We start from the raw sequence: 22321 nt of genomic DNA on the forward strand, positions 1-22321 counted from the left end.
ATGTGATTGACAATTATAAAACAACTATTAAGCGCTATACGAGCTGCAAATCAAATTCCAAGCGCTGAGTCATCAATCAAAGGCGCAAAAACACAAAGAGTAGCTAATGTTACTGAATGTTATCAATTACGCCAAAGCCCCAAGGTTTTGTCAAAGTTACGATAATTGACTTCTTCAAATTAAGTCATCAGCAAGCATAGAAATTATGTTCATGAAAATCAGGAAGTTAGTTTTAAAACAGTACTACTCCAAGATTCCGATGGTCTCCACGACAATCCTAAGCGTGCTTAAATGTTCTTAAACATTTCTCAAAGTAGAAATATTATTTACAAATTAAGTCTTGCATGAGGAACTTCTATCAAAATTTAAGGATGAGACCGTATCGGAAATGTATTTACTCAAACTTTAATACATATGCGGCGAAGCTCCCAATCCTTATTAAAATGAAATTTGATAACCAAATCTTGCTGAAATTAAATTCTGGTAAAGTTCCGTAGTATTAATAATAACATAAGGCAGATTAAATGTATGACAGTACATTGACATGCTACACAGATCTTCAGCCTCTTGCAGGATTCAAGAAGGAGGAGGAGGCCCTGAAGTGAAGAGAGAGGTCGTAGCAAGGAGCGATGTGGAGAAATCTAGGCCTCACATTCTACTTTTGAGGAAACAGGGTGTTTGTGCGAGAGGTTGTGATCTGAGGACAGGGTCTGGTGGATTGGTGGAAGTGAAGGCGGCTATTAAGATATGCTGGCCCTATGTTATGCAGTATCCTGAACGCGTGTGTGAAGTCATTAACACTGCTACTCTGATAAATGCACCGGGGCCTCAAAGGAGGCAGGGTGGCTGCACCCTGAAGCCCCTGATAGGGAGCAACTGCTGTTGATTATAGGTTTGTATGTTCAAGATTAGAGAACTTGGTTTTAGGATTTTTAAGAGTCAGACAAAGTGCAAAGAACGTGAAAAAGTAATTCTTCATGTTAACCATACAGTTGGCAATTTTTGTCTCTAAATTGTGATGCCCATGGAGAGACACGGTCCAAAATTGCCAAAGTGATATTTTTAGAATTTAAAATTTAATTCTAATGAGAAAGGAGAATCTAGATGTTGTATCTCTTTTGTAATAAGGGCTTTACAGTCCATTCAAGTGACTGGTAACTGAATGAGCTTTTATCTTGGTCAATGGAAATGTGTTTGCAGTTTTTATTTGCCAGTTTCTGAAATAATAGGAGGCTCATTTGAAATGAGCATGCATCCTCTAAGAACAGTTATTTCCAATCGGTGATTAGAAGAAACCTCCACTGATTTCTGTGTTCAGTATGATTTGTGTTGATGTCTCTCCAAATGAGCTGAACTAATGTATTACCATTACTCAGTCTTATTTAATGCATTTATTTACTGGAAGCAAAATCTTGAATAATATTCAACTAGTTTATTGGAAATTCAAACCTGGTTTGTGACTTGGCCAAATTCGTAAAGTCTAAAAACGTGTCTATACATTTTACTTGTTAAATGATCAATGTGTCCGGCTACTGATGAAGGTAGGGTAGCAAGGCTAAGTGTTATTGTTGGGAGACTTTTGTTCATCCCTGATGGAGTGTGGAGCATTCAGGGAATTGATGTTTTTTTTAATATAATTTCGAATGCCAGAGCAAAGAAAGTTGCCTTTTGGGTTAGTGAGTTTCTGTTAGGTTCGTCGGTGCCTCGATATTCAAACAATAAGCCCAAGTATTTATATTCATGAGCGGTTTCTATTTTTCCTTATTGAGGTATTTTGGGTTTTGTTTCCTCATTGTTAATTTCTAGTTTACTTGGGTCACAGTAAGAAATTATGTGATTTAATGATCTTTATAAACCTGCAGGGATTTTATAGAGTAAGACTGTATCATCTGCACATTGCAGGATCGGCAGGGCTTGACTAATGGATAGCCACTTCGGGTGTGTGTACTTGTGACTTGTCGATCACATCATAGACAGCCACAATGTAAATATTAAAAAAGACGAGGGCTAATGTGCAGCCCTGTTTCAGCCAATTAAAAGTCCATATTTGTCTTGACATTTTTCGTCTGCATGCAAAATGATAATGTAATATGGATTTGTAGAGTGCTGATTTTCACCCATGAGAATAACTTGGCACTGAGTAGGTGAGTGTAGGAGTGTAGGTGTGTAGCGAGGTTGGGCCTAAATACAGGCAATCTTGCTGATTTGGGATGCCGGTGTAGAGTGTATTGCCGTAGTCAACTCTTGTGATTAGGGACTGCATGATGAAATGTCTGATATCCAATGGGAGTCACTTGAAGATTTTACATCGCATGCAGAGGATGTGGATGCGTGAGGAGGCGACGGGGTTGAGATGGGTCTATATCGTGAGTATTGTATCCAGGCTGAGAACTAGGTTCCAAGCATGGTTTGTTGGGGAGGGTGTGGGTCCAAGTTTGGCGGGCAGCCAGGTGGAGTCCCAAGGTGAGCTGTTATAGATCAGCACTTCAATTTTGTTCGTGTTGAGCTTGAGGCCGTTTTATTCCATCAAATTAGCCACGCTGGTCATGCATTGCTTGAAGCTTGCCTTGGTGGTGACCTTATTCATCTGAGAGGGAAAAATGAGCTGGGTGTCATCAGCAAATGAAATGATGTTGGTTCCTTTGGATCTGATGATGTTTGCCAGAGTAGCCATGCACAAGTTGAAAAGTGTGGGGCTGAGTGACAATCCCTGTCGGACTCCATAGATGAGGTCATTGGGTTCTGATGCGAACGGCGTGAGTCTGACTTGTTGTGTTCTTCCGGAGAGGATGGAAGCTATCCATTTGAGTTCTGGTCCTGGTATTTAGGGGTGGTCAATAAATTCTACTCCGCCATTGGAGTTCTCAGAGTTCTGGCCACTCCGCATTACAATTATAACCCCGAGTTATGGCAAAACTCAGCCAACTGCTGTAAGGCAGAGTTCGTTCTCATGCGTGGCTTGCCAGTGGTAAGTTGGCGAGTGCGAGTGAGAATTGGCAGTCCCTAGCATGATTTCCAGCCGCTGGGAGGGCACCTGACAATATTTCCTCAATGCGAGCAGTCACAACTGTTTGCGGTGAGCAAGCTGCTGCTTCAGTGGAAAATCTACTCAAGCTGCAGTAAAGAAGCAGCACCCTCTGGTGTGCCAAGTGGTGACATTCTCACTGATTTTGCTGTGTGGAACAAGCTCCCTGAACTAAAAATCATTGCCAGTAGCGCGATGTGCCAATTTCCGCCCGTCTGCGGAACTCTGAAGAATCTTGCTGAGTTTTCGGAGTCGGCTGAAGGTTTTCAAGGATGGTGGTGACATTGTCATGTTACAGGCTATCAGGTAAAGTGACTGTCTTGAGGGAGGTGTTAATGATTGACGTGAGTGCAGTGCTGTTCATGGCTCTTCCCAGCTTGCAGTCATGGTGGAGGCAGGGTTCTGTAGGCACCCCTGAGTTAACTGTCTTCTTTATTGTTGCAGTGTCCTCGATAGATAGAGGGTTCCATGCTGACAGTTGGTGGTCTTTGGTCAAAGAGGTTAGCAGGCTGGGCAAGTTATCCATCTGGATCAAGATGTGGAGACTATAGGTCTCTCTTTCACGAAACAATGATTAGAACCTATTGTATTAGGGAACTCTGATTTGTATTCATGATTGCGATTTCTATTCCGCCTTTTTTTGTAAAATTCTTAATTAAATTATCCTTTGTTATATATCATTGCGAGGACATTTCTGTTCCGAAGCCAGTCTCTTATTATCATACCGTGCTTTATTTTACAATACGAATAATAACTATAATTTTGGAGTGCTGGGATATCGCTGTCAAAAAGGCTGGGCAAGTCGATGAGGGGTGGCTGGGGTTCAAAGTTGCTATAGACCTTGGTGATTTTTTCGTGGAGGAAGTCAGAGAGGTTGAAGCAGAGTTCTTCTGTATCTGTGATGGCGTTGGTCGCAGCTGTTGGGTTGGTTAATTTCTTGTCAATGGAAAAAAGTCCCTTGCCATGGTTGGAGCTAGATTTGATTCTCAGGTTCAGGGCCTTTTTTTGGTAGTTTTGACTTGCTGGTGATAGTATCTAAGTACGGCCTTGTAGGTGTTTATTTTGGTGGTTCCTCGGGTGATTTTCCATTTCCTTTCAAGCTGTTTACAAGCTCTCTTGGATTCCTTGAGGTCAGTGTTGTACAGGCTATCATCATGTAGGCTATCTGAATGGCATTCAGCAGTGGTACCGGAATATTGCATTGTTGCAGTTTTTACCACAGAATATTATGCTGGACCTTGTCAAAGGCCGCTTTGAAATCTGTACGTTTTGAGTGTAATAATGACTTTTTTCCAATGAGTTTTCCCACTAGTATAGTGAGCTCTGCTACTGAGTCGCGACGAAAGGCGGTCTGAACAAACGGGTTCAGAGATTGTTTTTCAACCCGTCTATCCAGCTCTTGTAAAATGCACTTTTTAAAATGTTTTGCCTCAATATCTAACTAGGTGTTAAGCTTACAGTTTGCTAGGTTCTTTTGGTCTCCTTTTTAATAAATAGTTTCTAGGTTTTTTGTATTACCTACGTTGTTCTTCAGTAGTTAAAGAGTTAAGGAGAGAACTAGGTGCCTTTGCCTTGTCTTCTGTAAGGAAAGGCCTCATTTTGCACGACCACCCGAAAGTGTTGGACTGATACTGCTGGTTTTTTGACTGTGAGAGTGCACAGAGGACTGCATAACAGAACTTAGTGCCAATGCTCTGCACCCTAAAGTGTATGTTTGATTGGCTTATATCCAATTGGCATAAGTTAACTTACCAAGGGTACCCAGTGCATGTAAGTTAAGGAGTCCCTCCTGGGCTGCAGCACTTTTTGTGCCACCCTGAGAGCAGCAAGTTAAAACATGCCCCCGAGCCTGCACCTGACAGAGCAGCTGAGAGAGCAGCTTGAAACTGATAACCCAACTTTGCCATCGAAATTAATGACAAATCCCTGACCTCCTTTTTATAATATATATAAACCCCCCCCCAAGGTAGGCCTCTAAAAAAATCCCAGGGCAGGGTGCTGTAAATTAAAAGATAGAACATGTATTCATAATTTTTACTGTGGAAAGGCTAGTTACCCCATTAGCGAGTGCAGAGTTACACACTGACACATCAGCTGTGCTAAATTGTGAATGAGACTGCTAAGTTTGGTACTCCGAGGTATGAAACAAATCGTTACCTTAAACCCAACTTCATGCCCAGGTCGAATTTAATGTAACTTCCACATACAAGCAACTTTTAGAATGTTGCCATTCTGTTGCCCAAAGTTTTCCCAGTGGCCATTTGCAGATGCTGGCCAGAAGACAGTCTTTCGCTGTCCTGGGGGTGTGGTGAAGAGTGACTTCCAAGGGGAGCCACAATAGAGTCCTGCGTTTGGAGGAGGTATGACCTCTCCCTGGCAAGAAGAGTCACAGGGTAAGATTGTAAGGGAAGCCACATTTGAAGGGCAAATGGTAGACACAAGAGGTGCTGATCTTTTGTCCTGATAGACAGGTTAGCATCAGGGACAGAGATTGGTGCCAAGTGGCCTAAACAGTTTTCCCATGGGTGTGTAGCCCACACTTAGTCATACCACTTGGGTGGGCTACAAAGCTCCACACATTAAGAGAAGTATTAGGCCATCTTGGGAGTGGGCAAAAAAGTGCACTCTGGGATAGCTAGTTTCCACACATTGCAGGAAGTCATCATCAGGAGGGAAGGGACCAGGTAGCCTTTTGGCTAGTAACCACCTCATCCCCCAAGGGTATTTTCTGGCCATTAATATGGCACCCCTAACACCCAGGCCCCAGATCACATCTGGACTTGGAAGAGGACTGACAAAGGACTGCAGTGCTGTTCCCTGGACCTGGTAGAAGAGGAGACTCAAGGAGTCAGTTTGATGACTTTGTGTTCCCACTGCAGGGCAATAACAAGCTGAAGAAGCCCACCTGGCAAGTCAGTAACCACAATCACTCAACCACCACTGACTATTGACGAGCAGCCTGCAAGACCAAGACCCAACAATCAAAGGTTAAACCTATGTCTGCTGGTCCCAGGAGAGTCATTGGAGTGAAGTTTGGTTGCCCAAGAAGGACACTCGCCCCCATAAAAAGGAACTGCTGGGCTCGCATGTGACCAGAAACCAGTAGTCCAGTGACAACTGAACTTTTGCTGCCCTGACCAGGACTTTGAGTGACATCGAGCCCTGTGGAGAACGTCACTCCACACTGATTGTGGACCGAGGAGTAGCACCAGGTCGATCACTGTTGATTACACATTATCCTCAGCATCATACGGCATCTTCAGCATCTTATATTCCGTGCATCAGAACTATTCCATTCATGTCTACAGAGATTCTTCGTTTGAGCTGGAACTGGACTTGAAAAGGCTCCGGTGACAGGTAACTGTCCGACTACTCCTCACTTGTCACCTTGGGTTGTTTTCTGCTGGAGTTGGTCATCCAAAGTGGGCCACAATACCCAAACACAACTCTTTAACAAGTGATCCAAAGTATCTGCTAGCTGCAGTAGTTGCCAATGCTTGCTGATAATTGAGTGAAAAGCATGTCATTTACGTTTTACTTAAAAATCTATGTCTCTGGTAGTTTTTCTTAATTTTTACTTTCTACAAATTCATGAAAATATGTGTTGTGTGACTTTCTCAAGTGGTTATTCTGGTACTTCCAAATTCTTTGCACTTGTTTTTTTGTTGAAGCATTACTGCTCATAGTCACAGCTACTCAGGGTTGAGCTATAGTTTTGCAAATGAGCCTGACTAGACTCAAGATAGTATTTCGAGTATATTACATGGTGATGTCACACAACTGCACCATGTAATACACCACTTTCCTCACAGTTGCCCTTTGCTTTCAAAAAGGAGCAGCTGGAAGAGAGTTTGGCCGGGTGCACTGTCATGCCTTCCCATGTCGTATTGTGGTAAGTAATAATGACTCATTTATCCTCTCGGGAGGTAATACTCATGGAATATTTGTTGCTATCCTCTTGTCGACTGCCCTGGGATGATATGTTTCAGTTAGCTCTGCTTGGCTTTCTGTTTGTCCGTCTGTAAAGAGCCATGATACCAACTTTCCTTCAGAATCGTCTTGGGGATTCTTTTTTGTTTTCTGGCTATCCTATGGATTGCATTTTTCTTCTCCACTAGGTCCTTACTAAAGAGGAGCTATTATGCCGTATCTGGACTATTGCAAAAATTCTTTCTTGGATTGTTTTGCATTTCATTGTTGGTTTTGGATGGACAAATACATTAATTCATATTAGCGATTTTTTTTTTTAGAATAATTTCCAGTTTTATATTCAGGTGGCTTGGATTTGGTTTCTTTCAAGTAGGAGCTTTGCTATTTTATCCTTCTTAACCGAGTTTAGGAAAACGGCAAAACGACCCTTTGCGCGACCTAACTTCTTTTCTTTTCTTGTATGTCAAATTTGAGAATTCTCATTGCGGAGATTCAGTCCCAGGTGCAGAGACTCACCCACTTCTGAGGTCCTTTGTGAATCTGGCACATAAATTATTTCCTTGGATCAGCATACCCAGTTGTCCTTTTGAACTATATTGTAGTCACAAAATAATCTAGTTACAGCTTTCCACATAATCTAAGTTGACTTGAATGTTTAACAATGGTGGACTTTAAAAATGCCTTAATGTCATGTTAGCTGACACCACTGCATGTTAAGGTCTGGCATTATTGGGACCTGAAAGTTGGCAAAAAGGTAATCGAAACTCAGACAAAGACTTAAATCTTTGGTCTTTGCCACTGAGCTCTGTCCTCAAAGACCGTATCAAGGAAAGGCCAAAGAGAATTGATCCAGCCCACACTGTCCTGCAGAATCAAGCCTTTTTCTCTTCCTCAAATTTTCTGCCCCACATTTCATGCACTCGCCTTATCATACATTGCCCGATGCAACACAATATTTGCTGGCCCTAATTTACACCAATCAAAGCTTTTCTTCAGTCAGTAGCATAAATATTTTTCAGACAATAGACTTTGAGAAAAACTCCCTTTCAATGGAAGAACTTAGACCAGAGTTTGCTAGCCGGTCTATAGGTGACAGATTTACACTCTCACTTTAAGAGGCACAGACCATAGTATCCTAAGTGTCTCTGCCTTCTTTTTTAAGCTCAAGATCTACCGAGGATATCACATTAAATATTTTCTTGGCATCTGGTTGACAGTTGATTTTATCTTTACACCATTCACCGATCTTCTCACATTGTAGGACACACCATTCCTTGTTCTACGGTGCTCAATTGGCATATTTATTAACAGATCTCCGACAAAGAACCCTCTCGTGGGGCCCGCCAGGCATTGCAGTGCCGGCCTGGCGAGGAGCACCGCCCAATGATGAAGCATGTCACCATCAGGTGAATGAGGGCAACTGTACTTACAAGCACATGCTTCCCGTGGGACCTGCTTACAGCTAGGGATACTTTCTCAGGGGCTGAATCCCCTCAGAGCCTTTTCTCTGTTTATAGATTGAGACTCAGGAACAAGCTCCTTTTCACCCTCAAACTTACTTAATTGGTGGTGCAGACTTGGGAACATCTCAACACAGACTGTATGCCTGTATCCTCCATGTCTCACCACACTGTGATGCCGCTTCCGATGTAGTCTGTAGTTGTACAATTTGTTGTTTGGAGTTTTATTTCTATTTAAAACAAAGATCAATGATCTTCTCTTCAATTGATTTTTTTTACAGAGAATCGGAAACTGCGCCCCCAGATCTACAAAGGTAATGCGTTTTTAACAATGTATGCAGATAATTAGACATGTAATTCATATAACATGTATTTTAATTAGGATCTTTGTGTATGTATTTCATATATATCATGTAGGGAAATACCTCTTTTTGCATGATCTCTCCCAATGTTTTGAACTGATGCTGATGGTTTTTGGCTCTGGTGAGTGAGGTGTACTCAGTGCCAGTGAGGTCTTTGTCTGAGGAGCTCTACCACCACTGGCATATGTTAACTTACTTATAAGTACCTAGCATATTTTACCAAGTGAACTCAGGGTCTGTGAGTTAAGGTATCCCTCATGGGCTGCAGCACTTATTGTGTCCCTGATTTTGATGAGACAAATGTATGTCTCCGCACCAATCACTGCAGATGGGTAGGACAGTTTCACTCTGCTAACTCGACATGTTTTTATAAATTGCTGTTTTTACAAATTGGCATTTTGCTGTGGAACAGCTAGTAGCCACATTGGGGAGTGCAGGGTCACAGCTGACAACCCAACAGTGCTAACTCCTGCATAGGACTACTAAAAGTGATACTTCAAGACATCAAAATAATTGCTACATTAAACCTGACATGATGCTCAATTCGAATTTATTATAACGTTTGCACATATACCAACTCTAGAAAGCTGTTACTTTGTTGCCCTCCGTTATCCAGAGACCATTTATGGTTGCCGGGCACAAGACAGCCTTCTGCTCTCCTGGGAGGAGATGTGAATGACTCTCAGGAGGAAACATAAAGGGCCTGACATTGGAGGAGGTGTGACCTCTCCCTGGCAGGAAGGTCAAACAGGGTGTGAGCCCAAAAGTTGAACTTCAAAGGGAAAGCAACCTTTGATGGGAAACAAGCAAGAGGGGATTCTCTTTTGTTCCTTGCAGACAGGGTGGCATCAGGGGCATCAGGGACAGGCTGAGAGAAGCCACTGCTAAACTGCTTTTCTTTGGGCATCCAGATAGTCGCATCTTTGGGATGGGCTAGGGAAGGCCACACAAATAGATAGGGGTTCTGACATGCTGAGACTGGACAGAATGGTGCATTTTGAGCTAGCCTCACGCCACACTTCGCAGGAAGTCATCACTAGGTGGGAGGTGACCCGATAGCCTATTGGCCAGTCATTGCTGCATCCCTCCAGGGGACAAACTGGGCTTAAAAGTGGCACCCAGACCTTGGATCACATCTGTACTAGAGGAAGGAACAAAGAAGGACTGCTCTGCTGTTCCCGGGACCCGGCAAAGAGAGACTGTACAAAAGACTGAGCTGCACCCGCTGCTCCTTGGGCCAGCAAAGAGAGAACCATGCCTGTGATGCCCTACGCAAAGAAAAGTCATCACCAAGGCCCAGACTGGAGATGTGACTCCAAGAGTCAGTTGGCTGACGTCCAGTTATTTGTACAAGGCCACAGAAGCTGAAGAAGCCTGCCTTTGTGAGTTGGTAGCCAAAAACGCCTGATCACCATTGAGTGCCGACGTTTAGCTTGGGAGACAGAGTCCCAACCGCTCAGAAGTTGCACCCGAGTATGATATACCTGGGAGAGTCATCGGAATGCAGTGTGATCACACAGCAAGGATGTTACCATTAGTTAAAGGGATCCACTGGATGTGCTGTAAGTGGAGACCAGTAGACCAGTGGCAACAGTTTTTTGTCTGGGCTTCACCCAGACATCGAACCCTGTGGCTGAGGTCTTATCACTCTGTTTGTGGACTGATCAGTGGCCCCAAGATAATCCCTCTCATCAGCTCAGCATCCTCAGTATCCTTGAGCATCTTCAGGATCCTGCATCCCTTGCATCAGGACCACTCCAATGATTCCCCTTGTCACCAGCTCAGCATCCTCAGGATCCTTGAGCATCAGGATCCTCCATCCCTTGCATTAGCATCAGTCTATTAAAGGCTATGGTAGTTCACCCATAGCGCCTGGACCTCAACTGGAGACTGATTTGATGGCAGGGTAACTGTGCATCCAGACCTTATGGCCCTCTGCGACCAGAACTCTGATGGATTTAGAGACCCCAAGCGTGCTGGGATGGTAACTGTGCATCCAGACCTTATGGCCCTCTGCGACCAGAACCATGATGGATTTAGTGACCGCAAGCGTGCTGGGATGGTAACTGTGCATCCAGAACTTATGGCCCTCTGCGACCAGAACCATGATGGATTTAGTGACCCCAAGCGTGCTGGGATGGAAACTGTGCATCCAGACCTTATGGCCCTCTGCGACCAGAACCATGATGGATTTAGAGACCCCAAGCGTGCTGGGATGGTAACTGTGCATCCAGACCTTATGGCCCTCTGCGACCAGAACCATGATGGATTTAGTGACCCCAAGCGTGCTGGGATGGTAACTGTGCATCCAGACCTTATGGCCCTCTGCGACCAGAACCATGATGGATTTAGTGACCCCAAGCGTGCTGGGATGGAAACTGTGCATCCAGACCTTATGGCCCTCTGCGACCAGAACCATGATGGATTTAGAGACCCCAAGCGTGCTGGGATGGTAACTGTGCATCCAGACCTTATGGCCCTCTGTGACCAGAACCATGATGGATTTAGGGACCCCGAGCGTGCTGGGATGGTAACTGTGCATCCAGACCTTATGGCCCTCTGCGACCAGAACCATGATGGATTTAGTGACCCCAAGCGTGCTGGGATGGTAACAGTGCATCCAGACCTTATGGCAGGTGTGATTGCACGGTAGTTTAAAACTTTATTAAAGCTCAGTATTTTTATAGCGATCTCGGTCCATTTCAAGGCTTTACTGCATCTGAGAAATAAACACAATGATTAATCATTTCCTTGAAAATTCATGTCTCCAAATACCCCGTGGATTTTTGCTGTTAAGAATTTTATTTAAAGATAAAAGTACAACCTATTGTTATAATTGGGTCTCAGATTATTTTTGCTCCTGATTCACGAAGGTAAACTAACAATTTGTTGTAACTTTACTACTTTTTGGTCGTCACAAAGGTATTTACAAGTAGTATCTGACTGCTGAGTCTCCCCTCTCGTGGCGGAGACTTGGGCCCATATTCTGAAAACTGGAATGCAGCGCCGCCTCCAGAGAGGCTGCGCTGTGCTGCGTTGCGTGACAGGGAGAGAGCAGGAGAGCACCATATTCACAGAGATATGGCCCTCTCCCCCCCTTTCCTTAGTGCCGTGCTAAGTTATGCTGCAGTGAACGAGGCACAAAGCTTAGTGCTCGGGTGGGTGCCAGAGTCCAGCATGGGTTTTGTACTGGAAGGGTACACAGTTCAAAGCTTTTCCTACTTTGTATGTGTGCTGCACATTGCAATACACATGCAAAGTTGGAAAATAAAGGAGAAATTAAAACATTTCGTCTTTTAACACATGCTTTTCAGCGGCGTTAATTTTTGCCACTAAATCCTCTCTACTAATGTTAGTAGATAGAGTTTAGCGTCAAAAAGCATGGGTCGTTGCATGGGAACGCCCATGCACTACCCATGTAATGCTCCCTTGACGTTAGTTTTCAATACAAACAAATGCCACAACCAATTAGCATTGGTTTGCATTAAAAAAGTAACTCTAACCCATCACTAAACCTTTGAGAATCTGGGCCCCGGAGTCTCCGCTCTTGGGTCATAGACTCCACACTTCGGACGGAGCACTCCTCACAGAAAAAGATAGGACAAATGGGAGTGCAAGACTGCACATAGGTCCTGAATCAGATAACACATCATGTAGTATATTTGTAGTACTGCCAATAGTAGTAGAAAATGCCAAATATTTGCAATCTCAAGCCTCCACCTGTTCCATATGCACATGTGTGCAGTTCACATAAAAACAGCAGAGTGTGGGAACATTTACCTATACATTAGAGTACATAATGGGTGAGGAACACAAGCAACTTGGGTGACAAATGCTAGCAAATGTAGATGAAATGTGAGGGGAATAGAGAGAAGTAATGAGCTATATTGCGAGTGTCTTTGAGGGATTTGAGACAGTCCTCACCCACCTCCAAAAGATTGTCACCAACATCAAAATCCAGGAAACTGGGGTGTTGTTACAAACAGAGGGCAGGGTATGCAGGTGCGGGAGCAGCTGGTCAATACTTCTTTCTCTTGAGCTACTAGTTGGGTTATGGCCTTTATGTAGGTTCACAGTCTGTTGTCAATGATGACTGGAGGAGAATTAACACTGTCCATACATTCCATCCTGAAACAGCTCTGGGAGCCTTTCATAATGTATGTGATTAAAATCAGTACTAAAGAGCTAAGAGATAGGCCAAGATAACAATTGGTCAAATGTGTTTTTACTCTTTCGGGGCTATGGAGTTAAGGGTTCCTTACCCTTTGGGGAGTAAAAATTCCTCCAATTTTCAAATTTCCCCAGCTTAGTCGACATCTCTAGCATAACCTGCAACACCCAGCTTGACGGTTGATGTCTATGCATTGAATGAGTGAATTAATTTTTTATTGTGTCGTTCTAATGAAAAAGAGTCTCATCGAAATCAGTGGGTTGCAAAAACAACCAACAATTATGCATCTCCCTTGGGTATCAGGGGTCATGCTGTGTGGTGCATTGTCCTATCTTCACTGGCCCTTATGACAGACACCATTGCCAACCTCAAAGTTTGGCAAAAAACACACACATTCTTCTCAAATTTCTGTGCAAGAAAGTTAAGAATCTATAGTCATCCACAAATTTCCTACCACTTCGGGTTCCCAACTGTCTCCCGATCACAACAGTACCCCACTTGTGTGAGTGAGCCAAGAGACCGCCACGCATATCACCCTAAAGCATGTAAAAGATCAACAATATGGGTAGCTGGTGTATGGTAGGCACCGCCCCAAATATTATTTGTGGCCGTGCTTACCAACCACAGACCTTTTTGAAAACTAGACACCCATGGGATTTCAGGGTGGTGTGTCATGCATGGATCCAACAAGGTTTTCTTACCCAGAATGTCTGCAACTTCCTTTGACCTTCATTTGAGTTATTCCTCTTGTGGCACTAGGCCCAGCCACACAACTGGGGCAGCATTTGTTTTGGACCTGTGTGGCATTACTGGGTGTTGTGGATTCCTATTGATTTTGGAAGTTTCCATCACAGAAATGTAAGACAAATGTGTGATTTTAGGAAAGGGTGAAGTTTGTAGACTATTTTGGGAATTTTGGGTTAGAAAACCTGGTGAGTGCCACACAAGGTACACCACCCTGTAATTCCTGGTTGTATAGTTTTCAAAATGTGTAGGTTTACTGCGTTTCCCTTAGGTGCTGGCTGAGCTAAGATCCAAATTCCAAGCTCAAAAAACCACAGTTACCCACATTGCGAGAAAAAATATGATGTGTCAATGTTGAATGTTAGGCACTTACCTGTCATTGGCACTGTGAGAAGATGGCCTGGTACATGCTGTCCACAAGTTATAGTGGGCACCTTGTACCAGTCCAAACAACCCTTATTGATGAATAGGTTTAAAGACAACCTTCATTGAAAGCTAACCTAGTGGTAGCCATGGAGAGCACCCTTTAGGCTAAGTCTTGAAGGAGTTTAAAGCAGCTTGGTTTACCAGATTATAACCTCTTGAATTACTAAGTGAAAGGAGAACCACACAAGGTATATATAAAATATATATATTATTTTGAAACACTATCTACTAACCTCTTCATCAGATTAGAGTCCAAGATACACAATAATACAGTTCTAAAACAACAACAAATACAGAATATACACTGGGCCCCAGGGGGGACCAAACCATATATTAAGAAAGTGACATAAGAACCGAGACTTGACTAGACACAGTGACTAGAGCACGTAGAATCGCTGGGACCCCAAGGAACCATCCAAGGTAGTGACACAGGAGACCCACAGGGGACGCTTGCAGTGTGTGAACACAGCCGCGAGCTCCTGTTCTATTCTATGGGGAAAGTCGCGGTTGGAATTTTACAAATTTAGGACACTTAGGAGAGGACTTTGAGCAAGACTTAGGGGGTACTAGGGCCAACATCCACAGGAGAACCAGAGTACTCAAGTTACCTCACCCAGGGAAACCGGGTGCATAGGTGTGAAATGGTGTCTGGAACCGTGCTTGATTTCAATGGCGATCTGCTGCAAAGTGTTGCTGCCAGGAAGAAGAAAAGTGTCTGGGATGATCCAAGCCTGAATCGAAGTTCAGAAGGACCTGAAAGCAGAAGGGACAGAGTCTGGGTCACGTGCCAGTGACCAGGGGCACGATAGACGAATGCCCACCAATGTCAGGTGTTTCAGGTGCGAAGAGGTGAAGCTTGACTCTGCACCCACGAGGACCAGGAGGTGTTAACGACAACCAGAATCTGGATTCGAGCTGTCCCACAAAGCATGTCGAGTGTTGCGATGTCAGTGCTCGGATTGAGCCCAACAAGCCTTGGCAACAGCAACCCATGCAGGAAGAGAAAAGAGGCTTTGGTGCGGACCATCAAGGTCCTGGGGACTCCCAAAGCAATGGAGAGTCAGTGCACATCTGGAGCAACCAGGTAAGCCCAATTAGATTTAAAGTTGCCTTCACAGGGACCCACCAGTTGACAGACCAGGGATCGCAAAGGGATCTTGAGAGAAAACACAAAGGGCCAGCTCACATAACACTTGTGGAGTGTGGGCAGGCAATCTATGGTGGAACTGCCGCTTTGGGTCAGGGCTACAAGGAACCCAAAGCTCAGCTGCACGAGTCATTGGAAAGCTGATGCTTCTGCAAAGTGACAGAGTGTCCAGGGGCTGGAGTTGCACAGTCGCCAAAGGGATACGGGCCTCAGACATGCTCTGGGCAGTGATCAACCTCTAAGAACATGAAAACCCACCTCCTGTGTTGCAAAGATCTTCAGAGTCTTCAGGAGCTTCAGAGATGCAAACCGGTCAAATGCGTCTTTGGGGTCTCCCTTGCTGGGGAGCAACTCCTTTACTCCAAGGGAGATTCTTCAGTCATCTAGTTCTATGTAGATCGTCGAAGTTCCAGTATTTAGTATCAGAGTTTCATCCATGTGTAATCTAAAATCCTGTAGCCAGGGGTTCCTATCTTATACCCAAGGAAGGGGTGGGACAAACTCTAGGGACCCACTTATGGAAGGGTCAGGAAAGAGGGGTGGCTACACCCATTTCCTTTGTCCAGTTTCACACCAAAGCAGGGGCTGTTAGCCCCTGCAACCGGTTTGAGCTGGACTATGCACAGGGACACCAAATGTGCCCCCATGGCAGACTTCAAAGCACGTTTGGAGTACACCCACCCAGCCCCAATACACTAAAGCCTGTCTGGGAGTTGGTTATACCTCCCTGTGACAGGAAACCTATTGTCCAGGCCTCCCCTGCCAGAGTTTCATCCAGCAGCAGGAGGGCAGACCCGTGTCTGTGGCAGCAGCATCCATTTTGTGATGCCAGGGCTCTGTTAAGGTGGTACCGGGTGATACCAGTGCAATAATGTTTCTCCCTCTAGAAAGGTGGGACCATACTCCCACTCTAGTTACTGGTGTGGGGGTATGATTCCAAGGTGTTTGACACGAGACACAACATGTTTCCACAAACAACCCCGGAATAAAGGATACGAAGGCTGCAGAGGGGCTCTGCTCATGCATTGGCACCCTCTCACATAAAACCCAGCACCCTGCCTTCAGGATTGGTAAGGCCTGCCATATGGGTGACTGATAGGTTCATATGTGCAGTGATAGGTGAGATATAGTGAACCTATATCTCAGTAAGTGGTGCATGCACCACCTTACATAGGCTGCTGTAACAGTCCTGTAGTGTCATTTTGGAAGGTTTCCCAGGGGTGGCATAATACATGCTGCAGCCCCTGGTAGGCATCTGGGGTACCTATGCCCTTGGTATATAGTATACCATATACTAGGGACTTATAAGGGTACCCCAGGATCCAATCTGGAGTGTACCTAAAGTACTAGTAATCAATTTAGAGAGGAAGCAGCTAGGCTGGGGTCCTGTTTAGCAGGGCCCCAGCCAGACTAAAGTCGAAAAACAGTGAAACATCAGCAAAAAGTGGGGGTAACTATAAGAAGCAGATCCTACTCTCCTACAGGCACAACTTCTACCCAAATGTAATTGGGCAAAAGATAAGCTAGTGTGTGAGAAATAGGACATTTTGAAAAATGCCCTCTTAATCATATGCCAGTATGGGTACCCACAAATTCAGAGATGCACAAATACCCACTTCTTCCATGCATAGTATTTGCTGCACATTTCAGAAATACGTAGATTTCTTTGATACCCATTTTTCACTCTTAATATTTTCCCATATGAATTGCTCTATTCCCACTGCACAATGAAAGATCACTGTAAGGTGGGGCTCAGTTGTTGGCTCTAGACAACCTGAAAACACCATATATCACCACCATCAGGGCGGTCTAGCGAGTGAAATGGTTTATTGCTTTTGTAAATCCACGATTGTGTCAAGTGACAGAAATGGGTGCTTTTCCTACTCATTTTCAATATTTATTTATTTCAACAGTAAGTTTCTCAGGGAAAACATCGAGGGAGCTACGGAGTTGGCCCCATTATAAATTCAGAATTGTTTCTTCTTTTCAGAAATCAATAGCTTTCCGGGATATAATTTAAGACCAAAATAACTAAAGCACAGTAAGTAAAACCTGATATGGAATTTTAAATATTTAAGTGAAAATGGCATCAAAAAGCACAAAGCACCACCCGAGGTCATCTGGTCGTGACGGACCGAGACATAATCACAAGTTAAGGCCACCCACGATAGAGAGAGAGTCGGATATAGGGTCCAGGTTGTGTCCATTGAACAAAGTTGTTGAGTCAGCTGTCGAGGATTTGTCAAGCAGCAGAGGTGATGCGAGGATATGGTTTGAGCTGCAGTGGATCCGATTGGCTGTGAGGAACGATGTAAACTTCTTGCAGGGAGATGCATTGCACAGTGGTGGTTCTAAGTGGCTGCAAGACTATGATGCAAAGTCCTTGCTTTGAGATGCATCTTGCAGCTGTGCTTCCAATGGGGAGCGATGTGATGTTCTTGTGTGGAGATGTGTCATGCAGCAGAGGTTCTGTTGTTCTGAAAAGCTGCAATGCAAAGTTTTTGCATGGAGATGTGTCACGCAGTAGCGGTTCCGATGGGCTGCAATGCGAAGTCCTTATGTCTGGGATGCCATGCAGCAGAGGAGATGCGTCGGTTATGATGGGGTTTGTGCCGCACAGCAGAAGAGATGCTTTGGTTCTGTTGTATCCAAACTTGGACTGGGATAGCACCTTCAGGACCACTTCCAAGGGCCCAGGACTGGGGTGATAGCACTTGGGATAGAAGGGATCACCGAAAAATGAGTCTAGGTCCTGGGTTCAGGAGCCTGTTCTGACCTTGAAGCTCTGATCAGGAAGCCAGCCTTCTAGCCCTTTGAGTCACTCTGGTGGTCCTGAGCTTAAGGTGCAGGTCCAGTACTTCTCATTCAGGCAGGAGGTCAGCAGAGCAGCAAGGTAGCGGTCCAGAAGAGGAGCAGCCCAGCAGGGCAGCAGCCCAGCCTAGTGGTAGTCCTTTCAGCAGCACATCAATCCTTCTTCTTGGCAAAGTTTTCCACAGGATCCGATATGTACTGAAGAGGTGGTGCCTGAAGTTCAATATATAAACCCAGTGCCTTGTTTGAAGTGGGAGAGGTTTCTAGAGAATGAAGCGCTCAGCTTTCCATCCTCCCTTGCCCTGACTCCAGCCTCACTACAGGGAGTATGCAATCCTTTGTGTGAAAGCAGGACACAGCCCATTCAGTTGCAAGTGGGGCTGTACTCAGCTCCAGCCCCCATTCTGTCAGTGATGTCCCATCCAGGCACACCTAAGCTCACTATTGTATGTGGCTGTTTAGGAGGAATACACGAAGTACAACTGCCAATGACACCCAGTCATATGAGACAGCGGCAGGCTGCAGGCACTGAATGGCTAAGGCAGGAAAATGACACCTTTATAAAATTGGCATTTTCAAAATTGTATTTTAGAATCTGACTTTACCATTAAAGAGGATTTTTAATTACAATTCAAAAGACACCAAACATGAACAGGTCACCTTTTCCCATTCCAAAGTTAGCCCTTATTAAGTGTAATAATGCAACCCAATTTTATCCTATTGCTGAATTAGGTCACACAGTAGTGAAAATGAATGACTGAATTACACCCTTTCTTTTTAATTTATGTATAAACTCCTTCAGAGAAGGCCCTTTTGGACACAAAAGCTGACTGTCCCCAGGTAGGCAAGCGTAACCTTCCTGTCCTCTTATATGCGGAAGACGCAGTCCTCTTGGCGAGGACAGCTAGGGGTCTACAAATTCTCCTGAACTCTTTTGCCCTCTTTATGGAAGACCTGGACCTGTCGGTTAATCACTCCAAATCTCAGGTGGGACCCCGCAAGGCTAAGCAGTCTACCTTCAAGCGCAGACTCTCGTCGATACCAAAAGACTAATGTTTTCTCCTACATGGGAGTAGTGTTTGACAACACCTGTAGTTGGTGCCCCCTGCTTACGTGGAAGAAAGGAGAATTAGTGAAAGCTTCTGCAGCTGTTTTTAACTTTGCCAGCAGAGTGGGAGGGAAACCAATAGAAGATTTATCAAGCCAAATGTATTTCAATTGCCAGCTATGGGAGTGAGATATGGGGCCGCATTGAGGTAGGAACCGTGCAAAGTGCTGAAAACTCTTTCTTGCGCTGGGTCCTTTCCGTTCCGCAAAGCACGCCATCCTACGTCGTGCACGAAGAGTTGGGGATGTCTTTCCTCTCAGATGAACTGGCCTTCCGTCCCTTGGCATTGTGGCTTAAGATCTGGGCTAAGCAAGAGAACTCACTTAGCAATGACATCCTATGTCATTGTCTATCTCTCGACCATGTTTTGCGCATTGGGTGGCTACAATACATAAGAGTCCGCCTCTCGAGGCTAGGCAGAGCTGATCTATTTACCGAACCCGAGTGCACATGTAAGAGGGACCTTGTTTGGGCCAAAGAGTGCTTCTTAAGAAGGTGCCGCTGTGAAAGAGAGGAAAAAGAGCTGTGTAAGCCTAGCGTGCGTAAGTACATTGTGTTGAAAACACTGCCAACCACAGAACCATATCTTTTAGAGCTCAAAAGTATTCACAATCTTTTTTTATTGACGTTTCGGCTCAACCATTTTCACTATCTTTTGGCACATCCCCGTGGCTCCCACAGAGGTCAGTGCCTCATGCCCTGTGGCTGCGACAGAGAGTCTCCTCAGGACATGATGCAAGTTTTAATATTTTGTACTTTTTATGCTGTTCCTAGAAAGTTATTTATTATTCCCATCCTAAAAAAATGGGTTTTAGGAGGGTGAGACCAGCTTTTATCTTTTTACAACTCCTTTCTAGTGACACTGTTCTGTATACTCTTAACTTTTTTCGGGTTGCCGTCAGACTTATGGCAATCCGTGATTAATCTTTTTATTGCAACTCATGTATTTTTTAACTGTTTAGATTATCTGGGACGTATCTTATTTGTCATTCTGTAACCTGGATGTTGTTTTATTGTTGTTTGTATGACTTTTATGGTTTTATTTATAAAACCGAATAAAGTTTATTGAATTGAATATTGAATGAAATACTTTATTTTGTATGGTCATTGAAACCATTACAAACTGGTTGATTAAGAATCTAAAAATCAGGTAATTGATCAATAATATAGCAGCACAGACAACAATACCTAACAGAACATTTCATCATGTATGGCTGATAAAAACGTTAAAAACAGTTATTTGAAAAAATAATATTAATTGAAGCAGTAAATCAATAATCACTTAAAAAGACATGATCAAAGACGAGGCTAAAAAATAACCTAGTTAGAATCCCATTAATGTGTTATAGTCGACTGTGTGGCCAAAGTAAGTGTGCAAGTGGTTGTCCTTCACTGATCTTTTCTCTACCAGAATCAAAACCTTTGTAAAGCGGATATGTAAGTGCAAATTGTTAGGGTTCAAGTACCCAGTGGCTGCCTCTCTACAGGAGAGAATACCCTGTTGGTTAAACTATTTCATCAACAAGGATCTCCGTTCAACTAGTAGAAGGGAACAAATGCACATGTTGTGATTAGTAGTCTCCGTCGCTGAATGTCATCGCCTACAGACCCTGCGAGGCTTGGATCTCATCAATGGTGGAGCCAAGTCATGCATTGGCAGACTTACGGATTTAAAGTGCATATACTTTCTGTGAGAAGTTGGCCTGGCATATGCTGTCCACTAGTTATAGGGGACACCTTGCACCAGTCCAATTAGACTCTTAAGGTGATAGGTTAAAATACAACCTTTAAAGAAAACTATCCTAGTGGTAGCTGTGGAGAGCGGCTTTCAGGTTAAGTCTTGAAGGAGTGTTAAGCTTATTGTTTTACCATAGATAACCTCTTGAATGACCAAATGAAAGAGTGGTCCACACAGGTATATATTCAAAACATAAGTATTTATTCTAAGAATAATCCCACTAGTCTCTTTATGAGGCTGGAGGTGAAGATACAATTCAAACAAGCATTGATAGTTACAATAAATAGCACTGGAATCATAGGGCCCCAGGGGGGGACCAAACCATATATTAAAAAAGTGGTATAAGAACCACCACAATTCTACAGACAATGCCTAGGGTATTTAGGGTCGCTGGCCCCTTGTGAAACCACCCAAGGTAGTGAGGAAGGGGACCCATGGGAGTCGCGTGCAGTGGTATAAGCTACTGTCGGGATCTCTATTAAAGCCTATGGAGAATGTCGTGGTTGAAATTTACAAGATTAAAAACACTTCTAGCAGGAGTTCAAGTTCAAGAGTTTAGAGTTAAGCTTTTGAAGGGCCCACACCCATGAGTGTACCGAGGTACCACTGTTACCTGCCCCAGGGAAGCCGGGTGCATAGGTCGTTTTCGATGTCGGGTCGCAGGCTGATTTTCAATGGCAAAACGTGAAGAACTGCTGCTAGCAAGAAGCGTCGTCGATGTTGTGAAGATTGAAGATGTAGATCTTGAAGAGAAGGACCTGAAAGCAGAGGGGACAGAGTCTGGGTCACGGCACAGGGACCAGGGGGCTGAGCAGAAAGAGCCCTTCAATGTCGGGTGCTTCCAGGTGGAAGATGTGTAGCTTGGATCAGCAGCCACGGGCTCCAGGGGGCTTCAAGGATGGCCAGCTTCTAGAGGGTGACTGTTCCATAAAGGATGAGGGTCGCTGTGGTGTTAGTGTCCAGATTGGATCCACTAAGCCTTGGCAACCGAAACCCACGCAAGAATCCCAAAACAGCTACTGGTGCAGACCCACAAGGTCTGAGCAAGTTCTCCAGTGAGGAGACTGAAGAGCAGGCCAGGAGAAACCAGGGGAACTCTTGGAAGTGAAGATTGACCTCCGCTATGGCCCACCAGTCGAGAGAAAAGGGACCAAGGGAGGCAGCAATTTGGCATGCATAAAGATGCATCCACGGGTCGCCGGAGTGGGCTAGGGTATCGATCTTTGGCACAAATTATGCTGAGAGGTTGGCTCAAAAATGAGCCAAAGCACAACTTGCCCACTTGTCGGGTTCATGTGCTGTGCAAGAGGTGGCTGGTGTCCTGGGGTATTGGGGATCTCGGCACCCAATGGGTCCATGGTGCTGAGCTTTGCTGTGCACACTCACTGGCCTCTGCGAT

At 44.5% G+C, this 22321-nt stretch overlaps 1 protein-coding gene and 1 pseudogene across 2 annotated transcripts in view; one reads left to right on the forward strand and one right to left on the reverse strand.

Moving 5' to 3' along the window:
* LOC146859555 (uncharacterized) overlaps nt 1-22321 on the forward strand; it is a 284850-nt gene that overhangs the window by 183793 nt on the left and 78736 nt on the right. The window contains exon 3 of one of the 2 annotated variants that reach the window (XM_085650254.1): nt 8697-8729. The exons of the other annotated variant lie outside the window; for it this stretch is intronic. Within the exon in view, the coding sequence (XP_085506380.1) occupies nt 8697-8729 (33 nt within the window). The remainder of the gene's footprint in view (nt 1-8696; nt 8730-22321) is intronic. 2 annotated transcript variants of the gene reach the window in all.
* LOC146859557 (uncharacterized) overlaps nt 17508-22321 on the reverse strand; it is a 66910-nt pseudogene continuing 62096 nt past the window's right edge.

Source organism: Triturus cristatus, chromosome 3_2, assembly GCF_964204655.1.
Source record: "Triturus cristatus chromosome 3_2, aTriCri1.1, whole genome shotgun sequence".
Classification (NCBI taxonomy): Eukaryota; Metazoa; Chordata; class Amphibia; order Caudata; family Salamandridae; genus Triturus; species Triturus cristatus.